The 20,055-nt window shown below is 48.4% G+C and overlaps 1 protein-coding gene across 1 annotated transcript in view; it reads right to left on the reverse strand.

The window, feature by feature from the left end:
- Positions 1–6,123: 6,123 nt before the first annotated feature.
- LOC126263284 (uncharacterized) overlaps positions 6,124–20,055 on the reverse strand; it is a 354,259-nt gene continuing 340,327 nt past the window's right edge. Inside the window, exon 12 of the mRNA XM_049960369.1 lies at positions 6,124–6,233. Within this exon, the coding sequence (XP_049816326.1) occupies positions 6,124–6,233 (110 nt within the window). The remainder of the gene's footprint in view (positions 6,234–20,055) is intronic.

Genomic DNA, 20,055 nt, shown 5'->3' on the forward strand with positions numbered 1-20,055 from the left:
ATACTGTCTTCTCTCTGTGTTCTAGAGACGAGACCTCATAGCCACAAGGGCGGAGTTAAGATAACGTCTCTATGTAAGTATAGGCGGAGGAAGTGCTCTCAATTACTGATTGCAGCGTACTCAACGACGACTTCCAAACCGGAGGTGAAGTTCAGAATCGTATAGGTTCGCAACAGTACAGTGCCTAAATGTTCTAACTATAAACTCTAAGCCGGCCGAAGTGGCCGTGCGGTTAAAGGCGCTGCAGTCTGGAACCGCAAGACCGCTACGGTCGCAGGTTCGAATCCTGCCTCGGGCATGGATGTTTGTGATGTCCTTAGGTTAGTTAGGTTTAACTAGTTCTAAGTTCTAGGGGACTAATGACCTCAGCAGTTGAGTCCCATAGTGCTCAGAGCCATTTCTTTTATAAACTCTAATGAGGACAAAAACAGCAAGTCCGTCTGTACCAACAAAGCTGATATCGAGCGACCGTCACACATGGGCGCTCACAACGGAAGACCTCGTCTCTCCACCGATGGCCTCCCAGCCATGCTCGGCTCCCCACCATCGTATTTCCCAAAACGAATCATATTCCCGAAACCACTGAATATCTCTCTCTCTACAGATTTTTCCGAACGCCGACCAACAATATTTTAGTCTTTTGTCGTCTAACGCGGAAAGTTTGCGAGGAAAAACCTATACTCGTACAATGGTACGCTTCTGAGTAAAAATTCTTGGAAATAACCCAACCTGCGTGGTTTCAGAGGTGCCGCTTCTTCGTTCCTCGCATCTGCGTCAAAAATTTGCCGAGTTCGGAACTATTACCCGGTTATCCTTCTGGCCCTACTACAATAGCGGCCGATAGCGACCGGTCGCCCCTGCATTGTCTTCGCGCTCAGGTGTCACGACGTCCGTCTAGCTACTTCCTGTGTTTAAGCAGGACCAACACACCTGTGTGGGCCTTCCATCCAGGGCTCGAGTTCCACCTGCCGTTTCATCTACACTGGCGTTCTAACCTCTACTAGCATAGGCAATAAGTCATTACGCCGTTCTGATAATAAAGACACTCCGTCACCTTTCATGCAATTAGCGTTAACAGTTATTTACAAGGCGTACGTGACAATGTCAGTCTCCTTTATGTATTCATATATACGATGTACAACCTATCAAATGATACCTAATTGTGTTTGTAGATCACGGCAAAGAGTGCGGATGGGTGCTTGTAAGGTGCGAAATCATAGTCACCTTCCACGTTCGATGGCCACATATTGTCCACCTCCATACGAGCGAGAAATTCCAGAGCGAACGTTTCTTACTGGCAGGTCAGCAGGAAGCAACTCCGTAACGTGGATGTTCTTTTGTAGATAGCAATCCAGGATGTTTCGTAAGTTTATACACCATGCACAGAGGCGTGTCCAACGTTCGGGCAATTCACTGTGGACTACATGTTTGCAAACCACCGTTGGACACTCCCTGCAGTGGTGTGGTCACATTTCGACAGACTTCCGATCAACTGCTTTGCTCCCCCTGTCATACTGCACTTCGACAGGACCTGTCTTTTCGGATTTTGTGAGCATTTTCTCCGGACCCTTAGCAGTCATCGGACCAATGTTCTGCAGCGCTACTGGTGCACAGCCACTGTTCTTGTGAAGGAGCGTTACCACCATCCTTCATCGAGACAGCCATCTTGGGCATCTCGGATGCAAACTGTGGAACAGCCGTGTGCCGCCCATATGTGGGTGTGTATAGTCTAACGCTTACAGCGTCATCTCTTGCTCAAATGTTCGTTACACTTTTTTTTGTTCAATGACGTTTTCCCCAGCATCAATAACATGAAGTTCAAACTTGACATCATTCTGAGTAGTGATTCTCTTTCTATTGCGTTTTGAAACTGAGCCTTTAATTATGAACACCTGTTTTCGGTGATTATATACAGATAAATAAGATTTTCTTGTATTTTGAAAATATGAATGTGCTGCAACAGAATATGGACTTGAGCACAGTTCATCTTATATATAAAAAAGATTACAGCAGACCATAGATAGGCCTACATACATTACAGATTGAACTTATTGGAAAAGAAAAGCACATGTTTAAAAAAATTTCTGTGCATTGAATTGGTAAACTATGAGAATGCTTTGGTACTTTGTCAGAGCTTATCCAGAAGTTGGTCGAGCCTGTTTCATTGTCGATGAGCAGATTTTCACTAAGTTGGACTCTCATTAACTGGATTCGAATTGTCTTCAGCGATGAGTCCCGCTACGAACTGAGCCCGATGCCCAACGAAGAAATGCCTGGACACGACCTGGACAGCGGTGGGGTACCAACTTGATGCTCACCTGCCATACGCCGCCACAACCAGGAATAATAGTCTGGGATGCCATTTCATTTCATAGGATGATCCCTTACGGCACATTTGTACATCGACGGTATGCTACGCCCAGTTTTATAGTCCTTCATGGCAAACCATCCTAGTCTTATTTCAAAAAGATAATGCCCGCCAGCACACGGGTAGAGTTTCTACTGCTTGTCTTCGTGCATGCCAAACCCTACCTCGGTCAGAAAGGTCGCCAGGGTGTCTTCCCAATTGAGAAGGTTTGGAGCATTATGGGCATGGCCTTCCAATCAGTTCAGGATTTTGACAGCCTACCGCGCCCAATATAGGACAACAGCCTTTAAAAGAACGTGGAGCACCTCTCTCAGTCGATGCAAAGCTGATAACAGCTTGCATAAGGGCCAGAGATGGGCCAACGCTTTGCTGCCCGCTCAGTTTGTGAAGCACTTTCGGCTGAATAAATCATCCAGATCTTTCTGAAATTGTAATCAGTTTGTCTGTAAATGTACATCTCTTCTAACGATTCCCATCCCTTGAGGATGATTTCTTCACGTTGCACCTTTTTTTGTCTTAGAGCATTAATAAAATTTTATTAGTCCTCGTAGTTCTTTTTGAACCGTGGTACTACTCAATTCTTTAGAAAATCAAAATTACAATCTCACCACAGTTATCTGAAGAAAATAGGAAGCCTGGGATCGCTGCTGATGGACAAGCTTGTGATTGTTTTACAATTTTAATTTGACTCAAAACAGGCTTTATTATAAACTTCAGTTCGGACATTTGCCCTCTTACTGATGCAATATACAAATTTTCGCTTTAATTGAATTACATAAACACGAATAAGAATCATATTTTGCATCCGCGGCCAAAAACAGATACTAGGCACAGTGAATAATCAATCATAAACAATCGCTCTTGTTTAACCATATCTCAAAAGGCTAGTAACACTATACACTTCCAACCCAAAGTTACCCAGCCACATAATAGCACAACTTCATTAAAAAAACAAAGATCTTAAAGCTTAATAAAACTGAGCTGCTCACATAGAGGTCCACAATGAAACACGCTTACACTAAAAATGCAAAGTGGGCCAACCAAGGTCGGAAAACTGTCACACAGGAAAAATAACAAGTCACACATTCATTAAAGATACACAAACGATTAACATAAGTGTTGAATAAGAATGGCTAGTAATAACCAGTAAAGTAACTTACAAAAACGTTAATATTAACAAAGTGGCCTCACTTAACTTTAGAGAACAGCGTTAAGGCCCACGGCAGCGTTTGGAAGCAATAACGCTACGGCTAGCATGCAATACGAGCGTTCACTCCCCACGGCTTGTGTACAGGCTCACAAGCAGTCGGTATATATTTATATATAGTCCGACAGGCCTCACAATGCGCGGTACTCACAAGAATCCATAACCACACCGACGCTTGGAAACGAGCAGACTTAACAAATGGCCTCCAGCACAAATAGATTGCAATGAAAACAAGGTCAAATCACAGCCACACTGGAAAATATAATAAGCATACCCCCAAATTCTTATGGAGCAATACTCTAACAGTACCCGTCTCCCAGTAAATTAGCAGGAAACTTAGAGATCACTTGTAGTTGCCCTAAGGCACTTACACATTAAATAAACATACCAAATCCTGCCGTGACAAATGATTAAACCATTAACTCTACGGCTGCCGGGCGCATACACAACGGCAACCAGTCCCCAAGCGGTGAATATGTCCTAAAACAAGTTAAAACTTGCATGAAAACCACTTAAAACACACACTCCACAAATGATGAGAAACGAAATGAGGAACATCGACCTCCTTAAAATAGCCACTGTGGAAACAAGTTCAGAACAGCTCTGGCAGCTACCCATGGCACAATAAGTTTAAACTATCTTCTTAGTTAAACACAGAGTAACATGGATCTTGCAAATTACGAGTTTGGAAGCTGTCCAGCGTGAGACGACGAACCCACCAAAATTTTGCATGTCAAGGTGCTCAATGATCGGCACTGTACATCCGACGCGACAAAAGACAAGGGCGGCGAGCACGGCGAGGCCCATGCACCACGGTTAGAGACGCAGGCTTGTTTCAACACAAGTTGATTCGATGAACGCCAACCGGAGACTCTTCCGTCACACGTTCACCCGGAAAAACCGCCGGGGGCGAGCAGTCAAAGATAGCAAGACAGCCGAATATCGATATCAGCGTTGCAAGTAGAACACCCTAGCGCCAGCCGCCACGGCTCAGTTTTATAATAAGCTCTCACTGGCAATAACATAGACTACCTCGTGTACTGAAAGAAAATGATCATTGAAAACCGTTTTCATTTTTTGTATCTCAGGAACTGTTGTTAATGGATACACAAGGCTGGATTTATGAAGGGGTCGCCAACTATTGAACAAACCCTTATTTAAAGCTTACATTTCCCTGTTAATGCACACTGTCGAAAGAGTGGCAGCCGCTATGTTGTCAAGTTTTGTTTCGGTAGTAGTCATGAGCATCCCAGACGGAAAGGAGAGCGAGGTCAATGAACTGCTCAGAACCGCCGTCTGGGCGATGGTAATATGCCGTCGTCCACGTGCTGCTGACGGCCCAGCGTCACGCAGTGAGATCGGGGAAAACACTTGGCGCCTTCGAGAATTCCGTGGACTTGTCGGCATGTTCTCTCAACTATTTCCAGCTCCTTAGAAAATACACAGCAATTTCGCTGCCGCCAGCCCAAGGAGGGTGCGGGAAGAGGCGGGAGAAGGAACAGAGAGACAGAGAGAGAAAGAGAGAGAAGGAAAGAAGCAGGAGGGCTAGAGAAGAAACTCGGCTGACTCTTCAGAGACGCGGCAGCAGTCGTGTTTTTCTTCCAGGGGAGCGGCGTCCGTCCCGTGGGCGAGCAGCAGCAGCGGCGGCAAGCGACGCGTCCCCTGGGAGGTAGCAGGAGTGAGGTGGGTGGGGCGGCGCGCGCATCTAGCTCGGCTGCGCTCCGGATCACTGGAGGGAAGGCCCGCGGCGCGGCTGCAATCCGGGCAGGCTTCACTCGCTGATAACCCAGCACGGCGAGCGACGCCGGCACGGGGAGGTATGACACCACACTTCTGATCCAACAGTACGGCACTACAGGCTGCGTCACAGGGGTCACACAAATACATCGATGTATTAAAAAACGCTAGATCTATGGCATCTATTCATAAAATCGAACCGATATATACTGACGTCACAAAAGTCTTGAGGTACCTCCTAGCTGTCAGCTGTGGCCGAGCGGTTCTAGGCGCTTCAGTCCGGAACCTGTAAAGAAACTGGTTCTCTACTTACAAAAAAAAACCTTTTAAATAATAAACCACGACCTATACCAGGAATCTGACTACCCCTGTTAGTCATGGACGAAAATAAAATTTGGCACAGTCTTTGTTAGAACGTGCAGAATCTTACGTGGGGCCAATAAGACGTCAATTTTAATCTAAATATTGTATGCCAATGTTTACGTAATAGAAAAATATATAAGAATATACAGCCTACAGTTGCAGGTTAACTTTATCGTTTGTCTAGGTTTCAACGTTAGTAATAACGTCTTCTTCAGAACCTGCAACAAGTTAATAATATAATGCGCTAGTAAATTATATTAAATATGGTCATCCTACAGGATGCAACGTATAGTACTTACATAAATTATTATTTAAATGTTTGCCTAAAACAGGCCATGTCCTAAGTCAACTTCATAAAACTTGATGCATAACCATAAGGTTTTGTCGCTTCTATTAAACCAACTGTAGAAATTCACTTTAAGCCCGTTGTATGGGCCTCGTCGTGTGACTAGAGACTGCGGAACGCGAGGGCTTCGCGGTCTGCCTCACAGAGGGCGGCGCGCATGCGCGAGACGTATAGAGTCACTCTTATTACGCACGCGTCAGATAACCTTTTTGCTGTGATTTAATTATATATTTTACTATTTTAAGTTAATTACAGTATCCAGCATTACTACGTTTTACATTCAACTACAGAGCTTTCTAAACTGACCAACAAATCTCGTATGAACATCTGTAGGAGAGGATCTATTATTACAGAAACTGTGAGGTCACGTGCATCTAGAGGGTTGGATCCCCTCCTTCGAAAGCGTCAGATTGCACAGCCTGGGATACTCTGAGGGTGGAATCTCCGTCTTCGAAGATTGTGTTTGTCTGTCTGTCTGTCTGTTTGTGTGCCTGCCGCTTGCTGCTGTCGCTGTTCGTTTCGTTCGTCCGTCCGTCCGTCCGTCCGCCTGCCTGCTCGCTGTCCATCGCCGTCGTCGTAACCGCCGCCGCCGCCGCCACCGCCGCCGCCTGCTGTTCGTCCGTCTGTTCGCCGACGCCGACGCCGACGCAGCCGCCGCCGCTGCCTGCTGCACGTCCGTCTGTCCGTCGCCGTTCGTCTGCAATGAGTACTCCCACCTCCACCGTCATCTACACCTCCCCCTCTCCCACAGTCACTTCCTGGAGTGCCGCTCCTGGCCTCCCTACTAACGCCTCCCCTTCCCTTCTCCCACTTAACCATCCCCCTCTCTCCTACCCTGCTGTATACCCCCACCTCTACACCCTTCCTCCAGCCTCCACACCCTCAACAGCTCCCACTCCTACCCCCGCCCTCACGTACGCCTCTGTTGCCGCCTCTGCTGCCGCCCCTCAGGTGGTTGGCTTCCCCTCTCTCACCGACCCCGTCGCTTCGTCTTCTGCATCTCCCGCACGCATCACGTCGCGCCGGGCCACCATCGCCACCACTGAACCTGCTGCTTCTCCCGGTGCATCCACTACGCCACAGGGATCTGCCTCCCGCCACCTCCCTCTCCTCCCCGTCCCTCTCCCCTCCTCCCAGCCTCCAGTCTCCAAAAAACCCCAAAAGTGCGTCCTTACCGACTCTGCTCCCGCCACTTCCCACAAAAAATCAACACCACCTCCCCCTCCCCCTGCCGTCACCATGGACACCACCCCTCCTCCTGCCACCCATACCTTGGCCCCCACCCTCCACACCTTTGTCCTGTCAACTCCCGATCCTCAGTTCCTCGACGCTCGTACCCTCACCAAGGAAATACGAAAGTACTTACCTGGTGCTCCCATTTCCCAACTCATTCCACGCAGGGACTCAGTCCTTATCAAGTCCCCGTCCCCATCCTTTCACACTGACCCCCTACGAAAACTCCCACGCGTTATGTTTGGCCCCCACGCCTCTCTGACACCCTTCCTTTCCGCTTCCACTCCTCGTCAGCCCCAGCCTCCCCATCGCCCCCCCACCTACACCGCTGTGATCACCAAGCTCAGCCCAGTGATCACAGAGGATGAAGTGTTGGTAGAACTGAACTCCCACCCGGACTTGGAAATCCGCTCTGCCCACCGTATCCACAATGCCTCTGGTCCCACCTACCTCATGCGGGTATTCTCTGAATCCGCCCCATCCATAGACCATCTCCTCACCCAGGATGCCCTGATATACCACCGTCGCCACCCTGTTGAATCCTCCAAATCCCCTCCCCAATCCTACCGCTGCCAGCGGTGCCTGATGTACAATGACCACCTGACTCCCAACTGCAAAAATCCCCCCACGTGTCCCCATTGCAAGGCCTCCCACTTTCTTAGGAACTGCCCCAACCTCGCTGCTCCTCCTTCCTGTAATACCTGCAATGGCCCCCATCCCACATACTCCCACAAGTGTAAAGCTAAACCCCCTCCAGCCACCCCTGAACTTACAGTCCCAGTTCGTCCCGTCGATCCCCCTGTCCACCCCAACAATTCCCTCCGTCCACCCCACGGCCGAGGACATCATCTGGTTCATTACCGTTGTACTCCAAAACATTCACCCTTTTCAGCGCCCCCACACCTTCCAACAAATATCCCTTGCTGCTCGCTCTGTTTTCCACCTGAACGCCTTCGCCACTTACTCCCACAACCAAACCCACTTCACCTTCACCCGCCTCGACACCCTAGTTTAAGTCTCTTCCCTTCCCTCTCTTCCCCCCCTCCTTCCCATCATGGCGCGGCACGAGTCTCGCATCCTCTTCCAGAACATTTGCTCCTTCCGCTCCAACAAATACCTCCTCATGCACACCCTCTCCCACCACCAGGTCGACACCTTCCTATTGAACGAAACCTTTCTCCAGCCCCACCATTCTATCCGCACCTCCCCCTATATCCTCCACCGCACTGACGCTCCTGGTCCTCGTGCGCAGGGTGGAGTCGCGATTGGCCACCTTAAGCATATCCCTGTCCGGCCACAACCTCTCCTCAATGACCTCACTGAACACCTTATCCTTAGCGTCTTCTTCCCCTCCCTCACCATTACCTGTGCCACCATCTATGTCCACTCCACTGCTCCTCTTCCTTATGACTTCATCTCCCACATTGACCACACCTTCTCCACCTATGTGATTGCCGCCTACCTCAATATCCATAGCCGCACTCCTGCTGCCCTTCGGCAGTGGCATCAGTTCCTCTCCACACTCCAAGGTGACCTTGTTCCTCTTCCCCAGCACACCCGACCTGAAAGTAACACCACCCCCGATGTTGTCATTGCCTCCGCCAACCTCCTTGGGCGTATCACTGTCGCCGTCCTTGACCCCACAGGTAGCGATCACCTCCCTGTCCTTCTCACCATAACGTCTGCAAACCGCCCCCCTCCGGCTCCGCACCCTGCACCCCCTCCCAATGTCGTCCATGACTATCGCCGTGCCAACTGGGATGCCTACCGGGACTCCATCTCCACCCAGGTCGAAAGACACCCTCTTACCTATCACCATCCTGACGACATCAACCACGCCTCGTCCTTCCTTCAGCAGGTAATTACTGACGCCGTGGAGGCCCATGTTCCTACTACAACCATCCACTCACACCGTCCAACTCTCCCTCCGCGGGCTGTCCTCCTCCTCCGTGAATCCCGCCGCCTCTATCGCTCCTTCCTGCGCACTCGTGACAGCGATACACTCCAACGCCACCGGCAAATACAGCGACACGTACGGAACCTTATTACAGCAACGAAACGCCGAGACTGGCGCCAGACCTGCACACGACTCAACGCCACCCTCCCTATCAACTCCTCCAAGTACTGGTCTGCCTTCCATCGTCTTACTGGTTCCCTTTCTGCTCCCCACTACCCCCTTCTCCATAACGATCGCCCCCTTCCTGACAACCTCAGTAAGGCCAACCACTTCGCTTCCCATCTTTCCGAGGTCTTCTCCATCCCTGATGATCCCCACTTTGATTATTCTCTTTTCCCCACGGTCATGGAATGTGCCGATACCTCAGTCGCTCCACTTGCTCCTAGTCTCCAGTACTTGGGGCAGTTGCCCCCCTCCAACGTAAACACTCCCATCACAGCACAAGACATTAAACTTATCCTCCGGTCCAAACGCAACACGGCCCCTGGTCACGACTGTGTCACCTACCATCACCTTCGCGAAAGCCCCTATTCCTTCCTGACTGTCCTCGCCCATTTCTATAATGTCGTCCTCTCTACTGGCTTCTATCCTGACCTGTCGAAGACCTCCCGCGTCCTCTTATTCCTCAAACCCAACAAACCCCCTTCTGCCGCCTCTTCCTATCGTCCCATCTGCCTCACCTCCGTCTTCAGTAAGGTCTTTGAATCCATCCTCTCCCGCCGTATCCATCAGCACCTTGCTCAACACCACCTCCTCCCCCTTACCCAGTGTGGCTTCCGACCCTCCTTCTCTGCTGACGACCAACTCCTCAACCTTGTTCACCTTCTGTCCCTCCAGCTCAACTCCCGTCGCTCCGCCATTTTTGTTTCCCTTGACCTCCAAAATGCCTATGACCGTGTATGGCATGCCGGTCTCCTCTTTAAACTCCAAACCTACGCCCTGCCTATCAATTTTGTCCGTCTGGTCGCTTCCTTCCTCTCGCACCGTCCTTCCTATGTCACCCTCCACAACACCAACTCCCGTATCTTTTATCCCACGGCTGGCGTCCCCCAGGGTTCTGTCCTCTCCCCTCTCCTTTATCTCTTGTATACAGCTGATATGCCCAAGCCACCCCCACCAGTCCACCTTCTCCAGTATGCTGATGACACCGCCTTCCTGGCTCTCTATCCTACCCTTCAACGGTCTCAACGTACCCTCCAAACCCACCTTAACCAGTTCACCACTTGGTGTAACCAGTGGATCCTCCATCTCAACCCCTCCAAAACCCAGGCAATCATCATAGGCCGCACCACTCGCTCCTTTCGCCTCCATGATTTCTACCTCACCCTTTATGGTCGTCCTATCCAACTCACCCCCACCCTGAAATACCTTGGCCTCACCCTTGACTGACACCTCACCTGGACCCCTCATCTCCTGACCATCCAGCAGAAAGCCCATTCCCGCCTCCACCTTCTGAAACTCCTGTCTGGCCGGACATGGGGATTGCATCCTTCTACCATCCTCCACACCTACAAATCCCTCATCTGTCCTATCCTCTGTTATGCCAGCGTTGCCTGGATCTCTGCCCCCACCCGCTTTTACAAGGCCCTCCAAATCCTTGAACGCCATGCGCTCCGCCTTGCCTTCCGTATCCGCCTTCCTTCCCCCACGCGGCTCCTGTATGAACTGATCCCCTTCCCCCACCTCCCCCTGTTCCTCCAACATCTCCGCATCCTTTACATTGTTCACAGGCTTGATCCCCCCCCCCACCCTCTGGTTTCCTCCTTCCTCTCCACCTCCCGCCCGTTGCCGCGCCTCTATCGCTGTATCCCTCCCTCTCTCCACCTCCACACCCTACATCTCCTTCATCAGAGCAATTTCCAACGCCTCCCCCTCCCGGATGACGAACTTCGCCGTGACATCTACCCTTCCTTCCAACTATAACCTGGCCTTGTTCCCCCCCCCTCCCCAGGGCCCCCTTTTCCTCTTTCCTCCTTCTCCCAGAGCGGATTTTCCTCCGTCCCCCCTCCCCTGAGACCCTGCACCCCATACTTGCCTCTCTCCTTCCCACATCCCTCCCTACCTGGCCCTCTTCCGCGCGCCCCCCACTCACCTCCCCCATCTCTTCCCCTCCCTCCCTTCTTCAGGTCTCCCTCATCTCCTAGCGCCTGGCAGATCCTCTGTATTGCTCTTCATCAGTGTGCCACATCAGTGTTGTTTCGTGCTGTTTCTCGTGTGCGTCAAGGGGTGTGATTTTAATTGTGTCCTGCCTTGAGGTTCGCCGTCAGTGTTACGTTATGTGCTATGCCGTCCGTCGCTACCTTTATGCTCCAGTCATACTGTGCCTTGTGTTCTTTTAACCGTCGCAGTGTGTGGCTTTTTGTGTGTGCTACTTTTAAGACAGTTTTTTATCTCCATTTTACAGTCACCCCGTTTTTTGTCTATTGCCTTCCATGATGTTCCCCCTTTTTTATATCTATGTTCACCTTATTCTCTCCTTTGCTGTTTTTAAATGTCTTCTCTTGTTTTGTTCTATGTCTTTCGGCTGAAGAGCAGCGCCTATGCTGCTGCCAGCCCGCCCCGATGGGGAATTGAAATACAATAAAGGAAAAAAAGTCACGTGCATTATTAATTATTGTAAATAATAATTTATGTAAGTACTATACGTTGCATCCTGTAGGATGACCATATCTAATATAATTTACTAGCGCATTATAATATTAACTTGTTGCAGGTTCTGAAGAAGACGTTATTACTAACTTTGAAACCTAGGTAAACGATAAAGTTAACCTGCAACTGTAGGCTGTATATTCTTACATAAACAATATCAGCTGCTGTCGCTGCATAAAAATGTTAAAAATTATAATAAAAAATATTAGGTAATTAAGTACAATTATTATATAGATGCCATAAATCACTTTTACGGGGGTCCAATGAACAATTAAAGTCAATATAATTCCAGTAAACCTGCAAAAGCAAATATATATATTTTGTAGGGCACTACATAGACATCGCGCATCTGCTAGATGCATACGAAATACGTAATTTTGTTTTGAAGCTGACAGCTAATGAGGAAATAGGTGCAAATTTACTATTGGTCAGATTTCAAGCAGTAATGGCGGACAGCATCGGTAATATACGTAATTTTATGGCAGCTAGTTTTACTGCACAAAAAATAAAATATGTACTCCCTCCAAAAGAACTTACACACAAACATTAAAATAAAATCATGATGAGCAGCAAAATATCTGGGAAGAATTTTGAAAGAAAATTATTAATTGAACTTTAATTTGGCGGGTTTTCATCGCTGTCAACAAGACGAAATAATGGAAAGAATATTTATTGGAACTAAACAAAATTGAACCCTTATATTGTGCCAGTATTTTTAAAATGGATAATTTAACTGCAATTGTCTTTAATTTTGAAATGAGAGAGAGCGTAATAATTTTCTTTTAATGTCTTAACTGTTGCTACAGGCAGTGCGATGACGTCAGCGGTGGTCCGCGCGGACGATGTGTGAAGTTAATCCTGGTTCGTGGCGTGAAGATAATGATGGATCCTCCTGTTTCATTAATATTCCAGTTACGGCTGCGGTCTACGTCTCCGTTGTAGTCGAATCAGCTGGCAGCACTGGCGCGATAATAATAGTGCCAGTGTGTGCGTTGTCGTTACGCGCGCCACGTTTTATTATTAAGAGTTTATTAACCACGCGGTGCGGGTAGGTCGGAATTATGCAATGTCTTTAGTATTTACGATATATAGCCGGTTAATGCCAATACTTCGCAAAGTTCTTTCACCGTGTTGCCACAGGAAAACAGTCACATGTGTTTATCACTGTAACAGTCCGTTAAACATCAGTTGAATTCACATCGTCGTCTTTAAGACAGTTTGGGTGATATAATCAATGTTTCTTGGTCAAATCACAGCACTGTTCTTTTACTTAACATTTTGGTTTGTTCCACTTTCACGCAATCCTAACAGTTAGTATCTCCACACGACAATGTTGTCTGGTTCACAGCTAATTGTCACAAGTTCACACAGTATGTAAAATCGTCACCGCAAACACTCGATATACTTTTCAGGTTTTACTGTTCACTTAATAATGCACGATCTCCTATTAACACAGCGGACGCACTGTAATTAATTATTCATCCGCGTATCACCGTCTTTCACTCCAAACTTTGCAACGTTTCGCCACCCGCGAACCGGCCACGATACCACCACAACTCACACGCTGTATCGATAGTCGTTCACTCTCTCTCTGACACAGTACTTCTCCTAGCCTAAACACAGATTTACAAAGCACATAAAACCAGAACATTCATATTCGTACAATATAAAATAATATTCGTACAATATAAAATATAAAACAGTAGCAAAATGAATGAAGAAACAATGTGACGTACACTCCTGGAAATTGAAATAAGAACACCGTGAATTCATTGTCCCAGGAAGGGGAAACTTTATTGACACATTCCTGGGGTCAGATACATCACATGATCACACTGACAGAACCACAGGCACATAGACACAGGCAACAGAGCATGTACAATGTCGGCACTAGTACAGTGTATATCCACCTTTCGCAGCAATGCAGGCTGCTATTCTCCCATGGAGACGATCGTAGAGATGCTGGATGTAGTCCTTTGGAACGGCTTGCCATGCCATTTCCACCTGGCGCCTCAGTTGGACCAGCGTTCGTGCTGGACGTGCAGACCGCGTGAGACGACGCTTCATCCAGTCCCAAACATGCTCAATGGGGGACAGATCCGGAGATCTTGCTGGCCAGGGTAGTTGACTTACACCTTCTAGAGCACGTTGGGTGGCACGGGATACATGCGGACGTGCATTGTCCTGTTGGAACAGCAAGTTCCCTTGCCGGTCTAGGAATGGTAGAACGATGGGTTCGATGACGGTTTGGATGTACCGTGCACTATTCAGTGTCCCCTCGACGATCACCAGTGGTGTACGGCCAGTGTAGGAGATCGCTCCCCACACCATGATGCCGGGTGTTGGCCCTGTGTGCCTCGGTCGTATGCAGTCCTGATTGTGGCGCTCACCTGCACGGCGCCAAACACGCATACGACCATCATTGGCACCGAGGCAGAAGCGACTCTCATCGCTGAAGACGACACGTCTCCATTCGTCCCTCCATTCACGCCTGTCGCGACACCACTGGAGGCGGGCTGCACGATGTTGGGGCGTGAGCGGAAGACGGCCTAATGGTGTGCGGGACCGTAGCCCAGCTTCATGGAGACGGTTGCGAATGGTCCTCGCCGATACCCCAGGAGCAACAGTGTCCCTAATTTGCTGGGAAGTGGCGGTGCGGTCCCCTACGGCACTGCGTAGGATCCTACGGTCTTGGCGTGCATCCGTGCGTCGCTGCGGTCCGGTCCCAGGTCGACGGGCACGTGCACCTTCCGCCGACCACTGGCGACAACATCGATGTACTGTGGAGACCTCACGCTCCACGTGTTGAGCAATTCGGCGGTACGTCCACCCGGCCTCCCGCATGCCCACTATACGCCCTCGCTCAAAGTCCGTCAACTGCACATACGGTTCACGTCCACGCTGTCGCGGCATGCTACCAGTGTTAAAGACTGCGATGGAGCTCCGTATGCCACGGCAAACTGGCTGACACTGACGGCGGCGGTGCACAAATGCTGCGCAGCTAGCGCCATTCGACGGCCAACACCGCGGTTCCTGGTGTGTCCGCTGTGCCGTGCGTGTGATCATTGCTTGTACAGCCCTCTCGCAGTGTCCGGAGCAAGTATGGTGGGTCTGACACACCGGTGTCAATGTGTTCTTTTTTCCATTTCCAGGAGTGTATTAACAAATAAAGAATAGTTGAAATAAATGATACATACGTACTAGGACAAGGTAATGCACAAAAGAAAAAAAAATATTATCGACTTTCGGGGAAATCAATGTCTTTACAAACTTCTCTGCTGCTACGGTCGCAGGTTCGATTCACGCCTCGGGCATGGATGTGTGTGATGTCCTCAGGTTAGTTAGGTTTAAGTTGTTCTAAGGCTAGGGGACTGATGACCTCAGATGTGAAGTCCCATAGTGCTTAGAGCCATTTGAACCATTTGAACCTCCTAATTCCGTATCGAACCTCCTTTTTCCCGGTAAAGTGCAGGAACTCGACGTAACATGGACTCAACAAGTCGCTGGAGGCCCCTGCAGAAATATTGAGCAAGGTTGCTCTAAAGCCGATAACTGCCGGTGCAAAATTTGTGTACGAGCTGACTTCTCCTTTACATCCAATAAATAATCATGTCTGGCAATCTCAGTGACCATATCTTTCTTTCCAATTTTGCAGATTGTTCTTCAAACCAATCGCGAACAGCTACAGTCCTAGTGACATGGCACAATGTCAGTCACAACAATTCCATCTTTGTTTGGGAATATCAAGTTCATGAATAGCTGCAAATGGTCTTGAAGTAGCCAACATACTTAAAGATCGGTTCAGTTGCACCAGAGGACACGGTTCATTTCATGTAAACACACCATGCACTGTTATGGAGCCACCACCAGCTTGCACAGTGCCTTGTTGACTACTTGGCTCCATGGCTTCGTGGGGTCTGCGCCACAGCCGAACCCTATAACTAGCTCTTACAAACTGAAACCTGGACCCATCTCACAATTTCAATGTTTCGCATTCGTCTAAGGTTCAAATGGTTCATATGGCTCTGAGCACTATGGGGCTTAACCGCTGAGGTCATCAGTCCCCTAGAACTTAGAACTACTTAAACCTAACTAACCTAAGGACATCACACACATCCATGCCCGAGGCAGGATTCGAACCTGCGACCGTAGCGGTCGCGCGGTTCCAGACTGTAGCGCCTAGAACCGCTTGGCCACCACGGCCGGCATTCGCCTAAGGTCCAACCGATGTGGTCACGAGCCAAGGAGAGGCACTGCGGGAGATATCGTACTGTTATCAAAGTCACCAGCGTCGGTCGTCTGCTACCATAGCCCATTAACGCCAAATTTCGCCACACTGCCAAATGGCTCTGAGCACTATGGGACTCAACATCTTAGGTCATAAGTCCCCTAGAACTTAGAACTACTTAAACCTAACTAACCTAAGGACATCACACACATCCATGCCCGAGGCAGGATTCGAACCTGCGATTGTAGCGGTCGTGCGGTTCCAGACTGTAGCGCCTAGAACCGCTTGGCCACCACGGCCGGCATTCGCTTAAGGTCCAACCGATGTGGTCACGAGCCAAGGAGAGGCACTGCGGGAGATATCGTACTGTTATCAAAGTCACCAGCGTCGGTCGTCTGCTGCCATAGCCCATTAACGCCAAATTTCGCCACACTGCCAAATGGCTCTGAGCACTATGGGACTCAACATCTTAGGTCATAAGTCCCCTAGAACTTAGAACTACTTAAACCTAACTAACCTAAGGACATCACACACATCCATGCCCGAGGCAGGATTCGAACCTGCGATTGTAGCGGTCGTGCGGTTCCAGACTGTAGCGCCTAGAACCGCTTGGCCACCACGGCCGGCATTCGCTTAAGGTCCAACCGATGTGGTCACGAGCCAAGGAGAGGCACTGCGGGAGATATCGTACTGTTATCAAAGTCACCAGCGTCGGTCGTCTGCTGCCATAGCCCATTAACGCCAAATTTCGCCACACTGCCAAATGGCTCTGAGCACTATGGGACTCAACATCTTAGGTCATAAGTCCCCTAGAACTTAGAACTACTTAAACCTAACTAACCTAAGGACATCACACACATCCATGCCCGAGGCAGGATTCGAACCTGCGATTGTAGCGGTCGTGCGGTTCCAGACTGTAGCGCCTAGAACCGCTTGGCCACCACGGCCGGCATTCGCTTAAGGTCCAACCGATGTGGTCACGAGCCAAGGAGAGGCACTGCGGGAGATATCGTACTGTTATCAAAGTCACCAGCGTCGGTCGTCTGCTGCCATAGCCCATTAACGCCAAATTTCGCCACACTGCCAAATGGCTCTGAGCACTATGGGACTGAACATCTTAGGTCATAAGTCCCCTAGAACTTAGAACTACTTAAACCTAACCAACCTAAGGACATCACACACACCCATGCCCGAGACAGGATTCGAACCTGCAACCGCAGCAGTCCCGCGGTTCCGGACTGCAGCGCCAGAACCGCTAGACCACCGCGGCCGGCCCGCCACACTGCCCTAACGGATAGGTTCCTCGTTAGTCCAGTGTTGATTTCTGTGATTATTTCATACAATGTTGCTTGTCTATAAGCACTGACAACTCTAAGCAAACGCCGCTTCTCTCGGGCCTTAAATGGAGTCCGTCAGCCACTACGTTGTTCGTGGTGGGAGGTAATGCCTGAAATTTGGTACTCTCGGCACACACTTGAAATGGTGGCTCTCGGAATATTGAATTTTATTTTCCTATTTTCAGTCTAGTTCCGTAGCACAAAATTCAGGAGCAAATCTCGAAGGTCGTGGAACGTGTCAGTACATTACTTTACAATATAAAAGTAATAACAGATAAACTAAATGTTTATGAAGCCAAAAAATGCAACCCATAAATTTATGTAAACGCAATCAACAGTAGACACATGAATCAGCTGAATTTTTCAAGGAACTTCACGACAGAATAGGAGTGACCCATGAGGAAACTCTTCAGTTTCGATTTGAAAGCGCGTGGATTACTGCCCAGATTTTTGAATACTTGTGGTAGCTTATTGAAAACTTATGCAGCAGTATACTGCAAACGTTTCTCCACAAGCATCAAGGAAGTGCGATCCAAATGTAGATTGGATTTCTGCCTAGTATTAACTAAGTAAAAGCCGCTAATTCTTGGGAATAAGCTGATATTGTCGGAATACCCAGACTAGTGAACAGTGGTCGACATGAAGTTCGGAAACTTACGCCACTTATTGCCGGAACGGTCCGTTTCTGAGTCAAAAATATCCTTTGATAATGTGAAGTTACTCAAGATATAATACCATAAGACAGGGCTTCCCAACGTGTGGTCCGCTCTTTCTAGGGGATCCGCGGCCACCTTTTGCCAAATCGTGTAAAATAATGAGTAAAATTATTGAATAAAAATGTGAAAATCAAATTCATCACTATTTTTTTTTTCTTGTGAAAAACATGTGTACTTTTACTTCAGGTCGTATTCCCAAGCAGCCTTTGCGGTTCCTAAGTGAGAACGCATACACACTTCAGTGCCGGAGAATACGGCTTCTCTGATCGACTGTTTCGCAACAATACGGGGGTCGCTTGTGCGCCGGCTCACGGCGGTAGATGCGCTGATACCTTTTAAGCATGCGCGGAGCGAGCTTTGTCGACCACTCACAGGGCTCAATGGCACGTATGCGGCCCGAGGCATCATTAATTGTTAAACTTGCTTTGTCAGTGCACTACCTATTTCATAAGTCGATTTTAGGCCTTCAAATTGTTTTCATTCATCTCTAAACCAATGACTATTGATGCTTTGGGGGGGGGGGGTCATTGGGAACATGGAACTTGCATTAAGAAGCTTTCAGTTCCCATGGGTCTCTGAAATTTAAAGTTACTGTGCTCTTGACTGACTAGGACATGAATTTTCGACTGAAGAAGGGGTCCACGAGCTGAAAAGGTTGGGATGCCCTGCCATAAGACATCAGCGAATGAAAATAAGTAAAGTAGACTCTTTCCGTGTCGAACTATCACTTCTTTCAGATACCGTTCAAATAGTAAAAATGGCACCAATAAGTCTTGAACGTGGGCTTTCCACGACACTTTACTATCTATCTGAACACATAGAAATTATAGCTGTTGAGTTTCACTAAACAGACGCCCATTCTGTGAAATTAGAACGTGAGGTTTTGCTTAATTGTGCATTAGAAACTATAAAAACTGATAAATACTTGTTTTGCAAATCAAACTGCCTTTTCCTGCTGCTATTTTTTTAATTTAATCCATACGCGTTTCGCCTTCTACTGCTTTAAGGCATTATCAGTGGGATCTATAATGATACAGTTTTGCTAGTTATAGATTATCAAACAGTTCACTTCGCGATTTTTTGTAAAAAATGTAGCCGGCCGGAGTGACCGAGCGGTTCTAGGCGCTACAGTCTGGAACCGCGCGACCGCTACGATCGCAAGTTCGAATCCTGCCTCGGGCATGGATGTATGTGATGTCCTTAGGTTAGTTAGGTTTAAGTAATTCTAAGTTCTAGGGGACTGAAGACCTTAGCAGTTAAGTCCCATAGTGCTCAGAGCCATTTTTTTAAAAAATGTAATTACTTACGATTTGCTGATTTGCGTTTCCTCACATCTGGTCTGGAGGTCGCACTTCCACTTTTATCACTGTTCTATATTCACCTCTTCGTGTTTTCGCCATCCACACACTGTTCAGTATGTTTGTCACTCTTTTTTGTGGTGGACTACCGTTCTCCTGTCACTCGATACTACTATTTCGTCGTACACTTCTTTTCACTCCATTATGTGTTTCATCGTCTTTGGAATGTTTACCTATGTGTCGCCAACCTAACGAAGTATATGTTCGTTACTAACCTCTGTTTATGCTGTTTATACCGTCTGTGTGCGTGAGTGAGAGAGAGAGGGAGGGATAGAGCAGATTTTTTTTTTTTGTGTGTATGTGTGGGGAGGGGGGGCGGGGGGGGGGGGGAGGCGGTTGTGCTAGCTGTTAGCGAGTGGCTCAAACTTTGGTGACAGCTGTTTTGACTTTCCGTTTCAATATTCTGGGGAGGGGTCATGGATGAGTGAGTGTAAAGATGTTGGGTTCTATTATTATTAGACTGAACACTGTTTTTATATTTATCCTTTTTACGAACAGTGATAAAAGTGGTAGTGCGACCTCCAGACCAGATGTGAGGAAACGCAAATCAGCAAAT

The sequence above is a fragment of the Schistocerca nitens genome, chromosome 6 (assembly GCF_023898315.1).
Source record: "Schistocerca nitens isolate TAMUIC-IGC-003100 chromosome 6, iqSchNite1.1, whole genome shotgun sequence".
Lineage (NCBI taxonomy): Eukaryota > Metazoa > Arthropoda > Insecta > Orthoptera > Acrididae > Schistocerca > Schistocerca nitens.